This window comes from Eurypyga helias, unplaced genomic scaffold (assembly GCF_000690775.1).
Source record: "Eurypyga helias isolate BGI_N326 unplaced genomic scaffold, ASM69077v1 scaffold9122, whole genome shotgun sequence".
Classification (NCBI taxonomy): domain Eukaryota; kingdom Metazoa; phylum Chordata; class Aves; order Eurypygiformes; family Eurypygidae; genus Eurypyga; species Eurypyga helias.
Window position 1 is genome coordinate 63,350 of NW_010237868.1, and position 13,972 is coordinate 77,321.

General features: G+C 38.3%; 1 protein-coding gene across 1 annotated transcript in view; it reads right to left on the reverse strand.

Moving 5' to 3' along the window:
* Positions 1-6,005, reverse strand: part of PFKP (phosphofructokinase, platelet) — a 39,793-nt gene extending 33,788 nt beyond the window's left edge. The window contains 1 exon segment of the mRNA XM_010147632.1: positions 5,934-6,005. Coding sequence (XP_010145934.1) covers positions 5,934-6,005 — 72 coding nt within the window.
* Between the last annotated feature and the right edge of the window lie 7,967 nt (positions 6,006-13,972).

Sequence of the window (13,972 nt, forward strand, 5' to 3'; positions counted from 1 at the left end):
GTCCCTAACACGAGAGAGTAAAAACAAAGATAACCTGAACTCAGCAAGAGTATGAGTTACTCCAATTAAGCTTTCTAAGATTCCAGTACAGATTCCATGGGGAAAATGTAAACGTTTCTGCTCAGTAAGACTTGACTAATTAATTTACATGTAAGATGATCAAGTAATAACACAGAAACAGCGAGATGGAAAGCAACCTATGTCTAATTTCTGTCATTCAACAGATCTTTTCAATGTCATACATTCTCCAGATAACTGATAAGTATCTAATGCATACACAGACTTGTATACTAATGTGTACACATAATGACTGGAAGCTAAGACATTGTTTGCACAATTCCTTCTAAATCAGAGCAAGGTGGAAAAGAAATTATGCGTAATCTACGTATCAACTTAAAGAATTTCATAGAATCATAGAATGGTTAGGGTTGGAAGGGACCTTAAAGATCATCTAGTCCCAACCCCCCTGCCACGGGCAGGGACACCTTGCACTAGACCAGGTCGCTCAAAGCCATATCCAGGCTGGCCTTGAAGACAGCCAGGGATGGGCCATCCACAGCTTCTCTGGGCAACCTGTTCCAGTGCCTCACCACCCTCTCTGTGAAGAATTTCTTCCTGATATCTAATCTAAACCTCCCCACTTTCAATTTATACCCATTACCTCTTGTCCTATCACTACCGGCTCTTGTAAAAAGTCCTCTCCCAGCACCCTTGTAGGCCCCCTTCAGATACTGGAACGCTGCAATGAGGTCTCCTCGGAGCCTCCTCTTCTCCAGGCTGAACAAGCCCAGTTCTCGCAGCCTTTCGTCATAGGCGAGGTGCTCCAGCCCTCTGATCATCTTCGCGGCCTCCTCTGGACTCGCTCCAGTGGGCAATATCCTTCTGATATTGAGGGCTCCACAGCTGGACGCAGCACTCCAGGTGGGGTCTCACAAGAGCAGAGTAGAGGGGCAGAATCCCCTCTCTCGACCTGCTGGCCACACTTCTCTGGATACAGCCCAGGATACGGTTGGCTTTCTGGGCTGCCAGTGCACACTGCCGGCTCATGTTCAGTTTTTCATCAACCAGAATTTAAAAACTCTCTTTCAGATAAAGTGCCAAGATCAGCACACAAATACATTTTCCAGTGGATCCAACTAAGCTTGATAATAATAAATTAGCAACTTCACCCATCATTGGTTTGTCTTTTTTTAAAGCAAAAGGTCTGATGTTCCTTGTATCACTCAGTAATGGATTGAACGGGTGTTCCTATTGGCAACTACAATAACACAAAGATTCATGGGCAACAATTCCTGAAGAAATAGTGTGCTGTTGTATCCTAACTCAGTAACACTGACAATAGTCAGCGGCACTACAAGCTGACAAAAATATATACATTCTAATGAGTTATCTTCCATTTTCACCTTAGAGGAAAAATAAAGGAAGTGCATCCAAGAAAGTATTATATACAGTAAACAGATACAGAATTACATACGTATGACATTCATGGATGAAAATTCCCAATCTGTAATTTATTAACAAATCTAAAACGCAGGGAAAACCAGATGGATAAACTACTATTTGAAACTGTCTGTATGGTTTGAAACCCCTTACAGCTAGGCTACAGCTGAGCTATGGCTGGCTCCTGCACCATGCCTCTTGGAAGTAGAAAGAACTCATGCATTCTGGTCAGGAGTCCCCATCAGTCTTAATTCTCTGTGTAGAGAAGTGAGAAGAGGGGCTGTATTAATTCCTCTCCCTAAGGAGCTTTTGGAACAGGCCTGATCCATTTTAACTGTTATAATAGCTTCTTCTCACTCAGTTCTGCTTGCCACATAGTATATGTAAGCTAGCCCTGAACAATGCAGCTAGAGCTTCCATGCTGTTCTTCCATACCATTATGAGATAGAGCCAGAGAATTAAAACAGCTTTCTAGAAAAGCTGTAAGGAAAAAAGATGACTAATTGTAATTGAAGTGTTAATAATTATCGTTATTTCCATTTACCATTTTAGTTATTTAAACAGCGATGCTAACTTGGGGACTGGGCAATCCATTTTAAATTTAATTTGAAATATTTTATCAAATAGTTCAACACTTAAAATTGTCTGGCTACTGAAAATTACTGGTAGATGTTAATACAGACCTTAATAAAAAGAGGGTGGGAACCTGTCAATTTACATTTATACAAAAAAAAAATCTTTCTTTAGAATCTAAAAATCGCAGCTTGGGTACTAAGATACTAAAACTATGGGGCAAAAATGGAAAAAAGTAAATTGTCAGAAATACAGCAAGCACTATACTTGAGCATCAACCCCATTTTATGATTATTCTTTACACAAAATCTGAATATTCAAAGATGAACAAGAGGACATCTTTGTGAGCTGCATGTTCACAGGGTACGTACATATACAATGCAACTCCTGGAAAAACAGCAGAGCTTGCTTCCAGTCTTCACTCTAAAAGCAAAGGCTTTTGAAAAAGAACAATCCATCTTCTGATGTGCCACATGTGAGGTATTTGGGGCTTTAACAGTTGTTTAAGTTTACTTACTGAGCTTTTTTAGCTACTGATCGACAACGTAAAATACTGGCATCACTGAGTACACAAATCACCACAAATGACATGAAGTTTTCCTCACAGAAAACCACGACTGCCGTACGATTGCATTTCCAATGCTAGCCTCCTGAGAAAAAGACTCTTAGTCAAGATGAAGAACCTCAAAGTTCCACAGCTTAGTAGTAAGAGCATGCATCCACTGGGAACTATGTGCTTCAACCCTGGAAAAAGGGCAGGTTATTTGTATAAATATTTAAGACCTCAGTTTCTAAAACTAATTGCCATAAATGAGAGGCATCACTTTTTCTTTGCATTCTCTATTAAAATAAAAAATCCAAACCAAAACCAAACCAATTTAAATCACTTCTGAATAATGAAAAAATTTAAACTAGACTCCACATATACTTCCATCTCCTAGACTTTTACAGCATGAGTAAAATAAGTTCACAGGTATTCAAATTTTAATTCAGATTGGGGTAGATTCGTGGAATAAAGTGATGCTGGTCAGCAAGAGTCGTTACAGACTGTTCATATAGTAAAATTAAATACTAAATGATGTTAACACAGATAAAGTATGAAATTGGGCTAACTATATAGAGTAAGCATTGTTTCCACAAATTAATAGCAAATTTTCAATTGTGCTAGTTTCAATGAATTATAAGATATGAGGTTTTTATTATTTACAGCTATATAGTTTTAAGATGAAACTATAGAAATAATACAGATACAATAAATTAGTTCATACAAAAACTATTTTATATTATTAATTTTCACAAGGGTTATTTTTGCTTTTGAGAAAAACCAAAGTATGTCCAAATAGTCCATGAATTCCAGTATCTAACAGTTTCTTTGTGCTCTGATAAGTGCAACTTTTAAAAGGTTAGAGAATTGCTTATATCTAGATCATTGCCAGTTTTTAAAAAAAATCTTTGTAACCTGTCTCTCATCACAAAATGGAGTTAAGAAAGAGGAAAACACTTACTGCTTTACTTAGAATACGGAGGTAGTTTGGGCCACAGCGGTAGAAGATGGATGATTTTGCAGTAAAAAGAAGTTCTTACCACAGAGAAAGTTACAGGAGGAAAAAAAGCATATGACAGCTATAGCAAAGTAGGCTTGAAGTGGCTGAGAATTTAATTTTTTACTCCAAATAAGAAAACTTTTTTCACCTTTTGGATGTTGCCACTTCAGGTTTTTCTTCATGTTTTCAGAGCAGCTTCAATACAAATAGCACTTTACCTTGACGTGTGTGCGCCTAGTTAAAATGCCTACTCAAAATGTAGGCTAAAAATACACTATTTTCTTTGCTTTACACACTGAGGCCTGCATTTGGTAAAGTGTAATATAGAAGGACCTTATTAAAAGTATTAAGTAAAATCACTCCAAGTATAAACAAAATACACCTCCTCTGTGTACATTATACAAAGGCTTGTACGAGGGATTATGAGTGACAGGTCTTGCCCTAAGATTTCTACCTTCCACTACTCTTGTGACCTGCACCTGCTTCCTTTTTTGAAGTGTTGAAATTAAATAGCTGTTTCATTTCAAAGCTTGCAAGAGTATTTCTCTGAAATACTTACATGCATTGTGAAAGAAAACTGCCTTTATATTTTAATTAACACACAGTTAGAGAGGAAAAAAGCTTAGCATTCAGTACTTCCTGAAACACAGAATCAAATGGACTAATGTAGAAGCAAAGAACTCTTTCATAGTGACTTCCTATTAACAGTGAAATGTGCATTCTTCTCCCAGACTACACTGTTACAATGAAGACAGAACGACAATATATAATGGAAAGTAAAATTCCAACACTAACTTGATTTTTACAATCAAATTTAGAAATATTGTGAGCTCACACTGACAAGCTAGCAATTAACAGAGGAATATAATCACTTAAATAGTGCAATCTTGCAAGATTCAGAAAACTAACTGAAATTTCCAAATTTTGGAAATTCGTAATTAAATACACTCTGTGATATGAAAGTTTTTAAAGATTGACAAAAGTAAACATACTATTAGATGAATGACAAAGATAGTAATTCTTCAGTTAAACATAAATAAAAAACCCAAAATAAATCCAAGTTTTGGCCTTCAAAGGCAAGCAAAACCTCTCCTTATTTCCACAAAGTATCCGACCCATTTCAGCAAGCCCGCAGAACAGCTGAACACCAAAGGAATTCTAGAGATTGGCCATGTAATTAGCACACACTAAGTATTCAGAGCTACTTGCTCTAGCAGCGTAGTACAAAAGAATTTCAGAGCACAGTGCTCTGCTTATTTGCATTTCAATACACTTTGCATTTCTTTAGTAAATGAACTATAAGAACAAGCAGTCACAGAAAGCAAATGGATGAATAGCCACCTTTTAAAGCTAAATTGTGTATTTTGCAGGAACAAAACGAAATCCAGAGTACCTTCCCTAACACTTCTATGAATTCTAGTACTCCAACATTTTATATTAAATATTGAAATTTCATTTTGCTAGGAATACTGCCTACCAAGTTTGGCCCATATCAAATGCTTATTATGGTTTATAATCACCTCAAACTTCTAAGGAGTTGTACAGGAATTCCAGTGTGAACCGAATGACTTCTTGCTAAACATTTTCACTGTACTGTTTAATACAGAAATTTTATAAAAACTGAAAGTCTCCTTCAGGCAGAAATCTAACTATAACTTAGTCTTCCAGTAAGACATATGTATGCAGTATTATTTTGACATTTACACTGAAGTTGTCTCATCAGTTTTTCGTACCAAGGAAGTTAACAAATCTTCATGCACACAGTCATAAGCTTCAACCAAAAAAATTCTGATGTCCGGACACACTACTGATGGCACAGTACTTTTGGTGGGATCTTTGTTGTTTGGAGTATTATTCAGTCACAACTCTCCACCTATAAGCAGGAAAAGATGGCACCAGCCTGACAGTACCCTTGATCAAAACTAAGTTGTATAATCCGTGAAATGAGGGCAATGGCATGTCCTTATCATACCCTAGGGAAATGGATTGGGGGAAGTCAGAAGGTTAAGAATTAGTAGTTTAACTAGGTTTAGGAAGGTATTTATAAAGTACAATATTTGAGGCAAAATACCTAACAAGTACACAAATACACAGCTCACTGCTAGATGACAGCCACCTCTGGTTTTCTCGGTATTTTCAAGCTTCTGGTGGCACATGAAGAGTTCCATATATTAAAAAAATTCCTTTAAAATTAAATATACCCTGTAAAACATTCTCCACAAAGATAAAAAGTATGACATAAAATGTTGATATAACGAAAGGGAATGACATCTACAACATTTTTAAATTTATACTATTCGCTCTCCATGAGGTTTCCACAAAAACTTCAGGTATAGTCAGAAGACAAACACAGAATGAATAAAACACAAAACTAACCTCATAGACAAAATACACTTTGGCTTTTACATAGATTCCCATGCGTACTACTGCGCGCACAGCAGCATTCATACCTGGGGAGAAAAAGCAAAATCACATTGTTATAGGTTATCCAGTATTTTGTATATTATAAATTTGCAGTGTCTTAAAAGAAAAAAGGAAACATTAATTCAGTCCTAAAGAAAGACTATGATCAGCATCTATTAAAACAGAAATTTGCTTAATGACAGTGCAATCAGCCCACGAATATGAAGACTTCAGAACAATTTGCTTTGTTACAATAATTATATGGATGCCAGTATGTGTGTTAATCAGAGATTAAATTGCTGCTGATTGTAGAACAGCATTGTAAAAATAACAGCTACTAAACCAGAAAGTAAATTCATTTCATAATAATGATTAGTTTTCTATCTGAAATGTAAAACATTCACCCAGTTAAAATTTAGCTTATTCAAAGGATAAATTAAATTGCAACGGTTTTCCTGAGTTTTCCAAAGTAAGTCAGACACATACACAATATTTTGTGGGGAGCACTGCCAAAGCTCCTGACATTGACAGGTGCCCACTTAAAGGGACAGAAGTAGCAGTAAACTAACACAGGAGATGCACAGACTCATTTGATCAAAGAGTGCCTAAATACCACTTTGATTCCCGGAACTGCAAGATCACATTGGAATTCTCTGCTCACAGACATCTGAAAAATTATATTAATGACAAATCTTCTATTGAAGTCCAATGGTCAAACACTTAACTTCCTAAGTAAATTAAAGTTCCACCATTCCCCCGAAACGGGTCAAATTAGTTTCTGTTGTAACTCATCCCTTCAGATACTGTGTTACCTTACTCATTATTCAGGAAGTTCCCAAAAGTAATAAGCTAATTGCTGCCATACCACTTAGACACAAGAGATTATGCAAAGCATGAGGACAGAATTAGTAGCTGGGCTACAGTGAAAGAAATAGCCTCGGCACGTCAATTGGAAAGGGATGCCAGAAACTTAACAATCCAAAACACTGGGCATCAATACTCCAAATCTATTGCACGTCAAGATCAAAACAGCACAGTAGTAGGTCAGCTCTGGTGTTCAACATAGATGTTAAGTGTTCACCTATCCAGATATGTAAAAAGTTGGTAACTAAAATATATAAACTCACAACACATTAAACCATAAAAATTTATTCCTACAGTATCCACCATAACTGGAAAAGATACTGAGCTATAAAAGCTTACCTGTCTGAATAAAGAATAAGACTGTGTTTTTCTCAAAGATGTGTTACTTAGGAACATACCAGAAAGTCCCTGAAGTTGCCCAATGCAAAACAAACCATTTAATTTACCCAAAATCAAAAGTTGCTTTATCATTTGTATACATGTCACTCAGCCTTAAGATTAAAACCGTGAGTAACAGTGTTTTCACATCAGTTCTGTCTTAGGAAATAACAGCAAGAATTCTCTGAGCCAGAGTCAGCCTTGTGGCAGAGATGGAAAAAGTTCTCAAATGCCAAGATAGCTAAAAGACATGCTTTGGATGGACTGGACGATGCCAAAGAAAAGCAGCAGAGAGCCTCATCAGACAGGCTGCACGGGAAAGCAAGTTAGCATGCCAAGTCTCTAATCAAAACAGATCTAGGACACAGAGGAAAGTTCTCATAAGAACAAGAACACCCTCACCACCACCACCTCACACACAATGTCCCCTGGAAAGCAGAGACAGACCTTTAACTTCACAAAACTGCCAGTTCTTCACAGCACTGCCACTTCCCTCAGACAGGGAAGACATAAGCACAAGCTACTCCTTTCACCAAAGCCCCCAGCTCGCTTCCATGAATGCACAACACGCTCTGTGGGAGGTCAGTGGGGTTTTTACTGTTGGCTGGAGAGGAGGTTTTCTTGTAGTCTGGGGATGGGTGTTTTTTGGAAGGATGGGGGGAGGATGAGAGGTGGTGCCATTGTTTCTTTGGGTGAGTTTGTGGAGGGTTTTTTCTCGAGATAAGAACAACTTTTTATATTATTTATTTGGCTGCAGAATTCTAGAAAAGCAGCTAAAAGACTCAATTTCCGAAGTGAAAGTTTTCATCGTCCCAGGTGAGCACTACTCTGAAGAGCTCTTGTAAAAACCTTCTGGTTTTGTCACCTCTCCCATTTGGCACCTGAGAAGAAACACTATTTCAGGTATCTAATATATGTTCAGTTATAAAGACTGGTGTCTCAGCCAGCAGTAATCTGTATTCCAAGTATCTAATTAGATTACATAAAAAGCATCTGTGATCTAAACAGGCTAAAGCAGAAATAGCTTCATCAGCAAAACCAAATATTTAATACAATAGGAAGACATTAACTATAAAACCTTGTGGTTTAGCTGTTTTTTGCTCACATTTCTACGCTACTGGTCATGTGTCCTAGCTTTTTCATCTTTAGCCTGCATCACTCTTAACCAGTGTATTTTGAAGAAGAGTAGCAACTCAGTTATTAGAATTTCTCCAGATCTGCCATTCCTTAATTGTGTGTAAGTCAGCCTACAAATGTTGATTTGGCTTTATGTTCATACTTCTTCAAAAACAAGAGTAAAATATAAGCATTTATTTCTCAGACTGATGAGTCCATTAATTCTTTCCACATGAGTATGTTAATAATACAGCCACATACTTTCTTAGTGAATACTTTCCAGTTTCCATGTGTCTTACATGAAAAACTGGTAAAATTTGTAATTTACCTGCTGCAAGAAAGGGCAAAATTCCAGACAGAAAGCATCTTCTCAGTACTGCCACTGTAACTCTATGCAATATATACTGTATTGTTGTTTGGTGGTATGTATTTTATCTCTTTAAACAGAAAAAGGACTTGGTTCTTTATCAGCAAGCTCCTAAAGAAATGGCTTACATTTCAGAAGGGCTGGGGACTGAAGGATATTATAATTCAGTATCTACAAAATACAGTTAAAATACTGAAGCTCTAGACTTTTACATGTTGACTATCTAAATCTGAATACACTGCTTGCAGTGATTCAAGTATGTAAATACAGAGAATTTTATGAAGTCTCTGTAGAACTTGTCTAACAAAATGCTGCTCTATATGATTATTTGTGGAGTCTTACAATAGTATTTATGAATTACCATAATAACTATGAAATGTAATTATACGCCTATTACTGAAAAAAAGAGATTTACCAGGTTAACCATGGATTTAGTCCTGAATAATAAATATAGCCTGATCAACATACAGGATTAGAATAGCAGCTTCAGAAGAAAGCCATCAGTAAAACCAGTATTTTTTCATAACAGGAATTATTTAAAATTTCTGAATTACCACTTGCTTTTGCATGAAAGACTTTGACAGATGAACAGATTTATTTTGTTCTTTTGGATTCAGCAAAGACTAAGTAATCTGCAACTACTTCCATGGCTCTATATAATGTCTGAAATTAATTTAAAAGTTGGTAATTCACTGTCCTTCTTGATACTGTCTATTCAATTGTCTTTGAAAGCAGTAATTTTTCATAGCAGGGTTACAAACAGTACTGCAGATATCTTTAAATTATTTTAGAGGCACTCCATTCCCCAAAAGTGTTCTTCTCCCGCGCCTACGTCCTGTTCCACACACATATGCACCACTAGAGAGGATTTTGAATAAAATTAAAAAAATTAAATTTTGTGTTCAAGCCAAGTTTTCCTCACTTTAGTCAGCTAGACAGGCCTTTAAATAGATAGCAGTAGTACTACCCATATAAAAGAAAAATCATAACTATGCCTCTTGGACACGGTTAAGTGCCACCAGTGTTGAAGATAAACATTGGCTTTAAAGCATGCTTAATGACTTAGTGCATGCATTTAAGTGGTACCCTGAATAAAGATCCAGGCTTCAAAGACTATATAGCAAAAAAAAGAAACTAAGGAAAATGTCTAAACATTAGCAAAGAAAAAGACTTTATTCAAGTATGTAAACGCCTGTATCAGTAATGATATAAGAGCCTATAATGATCAGAAGGAAATATGAGAAGTCAAATACAAGAACTGAACAAATCATTAAGAAAACAATTTGGGTTTGTTCCATTCACTTTTAATTACCGAAGAGATTTTATTGCATATAATTGCAATAATGATTCTAGATAACTTGCAGGAAGTACCATGCATTTTTTTTCTACACAGGAACACTGGTATTAGACCAGAACATTCTACTGCACAAACATACATATAAACATAACATCTAGACTACATACATATCTCCTACTTGAAAACTAAAGCGACTAGTTTCAATCATAGAATCCACTAATTTTAGAAGCAGTACCTTCTAATTATGAAATGCACTGAAGTAGTTACTCATCCATTAATAACTATATTCCTTAATTTTACATACAAAGTATAATATATCTATTGACATATACGTCATGTGTATTTTATATACGGATCTATCCACACACATTATTATGTGCTAGAAAAAGTGCCTTTTGGGGAGGCTAGAATTAAAAACTCCTTGTTACCTAAGTGTCATCCAAATTACAGAGATTATTTGTTGACATAAAAACAATGTAGGTTGTTTTGGTTTGGGGTTTATTTTTTTAATTAATTTTATTTGTTTAGTGGCAAAATTTTTTTCCATCACAGGCTGTAAGGACAAGATCAGTACATCTGCATTACAGTATTAAATGTGTCTTGTGATGTTCCTCAGAAGCCTGTAATGCTTCAAGAATGGAGGTATGTAGATCTTTGCCTCCAGTCATGTTCTGTGGTATTCCAAATCTCTGGAATCCAAGAGGCTATAGGGTTCTTTTTAGCTGTTTCTAAAGTCAGTATCTGCTGAAGGAGTGGAGTTTTTTTATTTGTTCCCTGGCAAAATTTCTTCTTGCAATGTAAGTTACCAGGACAGAAGCAATACATCTGCACTACCCTATTAAATACACCTTGAAATGTTGGGAAGCCTGTGATACTTCAAACATAAGAGAGATGTAGACCTTTACTTCAGCAGTCATAGCCTATGATACTCCTGACCATCACTATGTAATCTGTAAGTCCGTTACTTATGCTGTCTTCCACAAGACCAAATCTTTGATTTTATCTCAAAAAAATAATACTGTCACATTCAAAGACAATAATCTTGAGCCAGTAAATTGGGCAACAGCTTGAAGTAGCCACAAACACATCATTCCTCAACAGTACAGAATCACCTTCTGCCAGAAGCTTTCAGATGACAATGTTCCTGCTGCTGAGCATGCCTACCACGGTCCTCACCAAGAACATGAGTTGTACGAACATAACCGACCTACGGTGGCCAAAATTGTCTATGGCAGACACTGGCAACCAGCATAAAATACAACCTGTGTACTTCATGACCCGAAGCCAACCACAGGCAGAGGCCCACAAAGTAAAGACAGAAGCATGACTCAAACCCCATTTATTAGCCCACCTTTCTGAGCAGCAACCACTACAACTTAGAACTAGTCCAGAAACAGAACACTTAAATTCTGAGAATCAGTTGTCAAAACTTCTTTTGCCTCTCAAGGTACTTGTGATTATCCACTACAATTTAGAACTAGTCCAGAAACAGAACTAACACTTAAATTCTGAGAATCAGTTGTCAAAACTTCTTTTGCCTCTCAAGGTACTTGTGATTATGGTGGAAAGTATGTGTTTTAGTTCAAAATTTAACAATTAGCTAGTTAAAGTGATGGATTGCAAAGTTTAGTACTTACAAACCTTAAACGGACAAAAGACACCTTTTTTTCTGTTAAATAAATCACAGATAAATTCTTTAACCCCACCAAACCAAAAAATATACCTGTGTTTACAACATGGTGACTAAGCCATAATAGTTCCAGTACGACATATACACATTCTCTAGTCCTTAATATTCCCCAGGTAGCAAAAAAGACAAACAAAAAACCTTACAAGGAAACACCACAAACATGGGGAAGTAATTTAACCTTAAATTACACAGGCCTTTCTATTTATAGGACATATTACCTACTTCTAAATTATTAAAAAGTATGGTAACAGCAAAGGCAGTAACTCTTATTTTAAAGAAATTTCAAGCATATTTTATTCTAGGCTAATATTTACAGCCCAGCAACCTAAATCAAGGCACCTATTGATATGAAGAGTATGTGTTTACTGCAACACTAAATGGTGTTCTTTCCATTCAATTTTGCATGAGTTTGGTTTCCATTACAGACATTCTGGAGATTTAAAGATTTGTTAAGACACTAAAAAAAAAAAAAAACACAACACCCCAGAGGAGCACCAAAACAGGAGAACGGAACTTCTTATTAGTACTTTTTTGCCTACTTCAGTTCTGTTTCACCTTCAGCCTGCTTGAACATGAATTTTCAAACAGCTCTGCGGTAACAGCGGCATATTTCCTTCTGCTTAAACTTCACAACTTCTGGCGCACATTTGCCCTCTGTAGGGCAAGTGACCTTGACCGGGCATGACTCATTCTGTCCCGTTTAACTCCTAACCCAGCACGCAAACAGACTTGAGGTTGCACATTTTACACATCTACACCGTTATCAAGATAGTAAGGATTATGAACCTCAGCTGTGTTGTGTGATGTCGTTTGAAACGATCAAGTTCTGGGGTTTTTCCCCTCGTTCTTCTACGTGAGGACAACAATTCTGCTGACAAAGCGACATGGAAGGCATCCAGTTTACCTTCTTTGGTCTGACAACCTCACTCCCAAGACAGCAACTTTCACAGGCAGTTGATTTATTCTTCCACATAAATACTCTGCAGTTGCAATCTGCCAGACAGTAAGGTCTAGGTGTTACCCATGGATTCTGCAAGTCCTTTAATTTGCAGAGTGGCCACTGCAGATTAATACATTTTACAGAGATACATCTGCTGCTGCGTTACATAACGCCCAGCCCGGCGGAGGCAGGCACCAAGGCTCAGCCCCAGCCGAACACGCTGCTCCTGCCTGAGGCCATGCCCTGTCACACTTTAAAATGGCGATGTGGCGATCAAGCCGCTGCCTTGATTCGCAGCCCCTCCTACCATCATTCAGCAGTGGAATTGATGCCAGCGAGAGCAAACTGTGGATAAAACTTCAACAAGTGCAACCCCACCCAGGGGCGAGAGAGAAGCCATTTAGGAGCATCGGCTTGTATTTTCTCCGGAACGGCATCTTCCCTCTCCGACCGTTACCACTCCCCCTCCACCCCCGGTCAGAAAGAGTTTCAGCAAGCACAGGTACACCGGGGGGCTCCCGTTATTCCCGCGGGCAGGGGGAGGGAGGATGCTGCTCCCGGCCCAGATGACGCAGGGAGGCGGAATCCGCAGCGACTCGCAGCGGATCACGTACACACCGGCGGCGGGGAGGGAGCGCGGAGGCACCGCTCCGCGCCGGCTGCTTCCCACGGACACCCGGGAGAGCGCGGGGAGGGGGACCTGCACCCAGGAAACGGGACACGACGCCGCGTGGGCCCATGTAAAACCCTAGGGAAACCGGTCATTAAACTACCAAAGCCGCACAAGAGAGGCTCCCCTCCCCGGGCAATTCTCCAGCAACGCGAATTAGTGCCGTTTCTTCTTTAAGTGAAAGTACTTTCGAGACACTCACGAAAAAAAAAAAAAATTGGAATTTAAGGGAAGAAGCCCAAACCAATCACTAAACAACTCTCCTGGCAAAAGCCGAGCTGAGGTCCCCTCAAATAGCACGGAGCATCGCACACGTGAAATGCTAATTAAGTGAAACTTACAACAATTAATATATAATTAGATTTTCTGGTAGAAAATGGGAAACGAAAGTGTAGGAAAACATGACTTAATGACTAAGTACACTGCGATCAAGTCTCTTTTTCTTCCCTTCCCTCTTAAGGTCTGTTGCTCTTTTGTTCGCCCTGTCCTGCGGCGAGGACTCCCCCTACACCGCGAAGACTGAAGGAGCTGAAACACGTTTCCAACACACTCCTACGGGGCTAGAGAGTAAACTACCATCTGAGTTTGCTAAACCAGGGGCAGGAACACACAAGCGTTCCTGGTGCCAAACCGAAGCGCAGAGCAGACGAGGCGAAGGCTGGCCGAGCCCCAGCAGCGAAGACCGGCCTC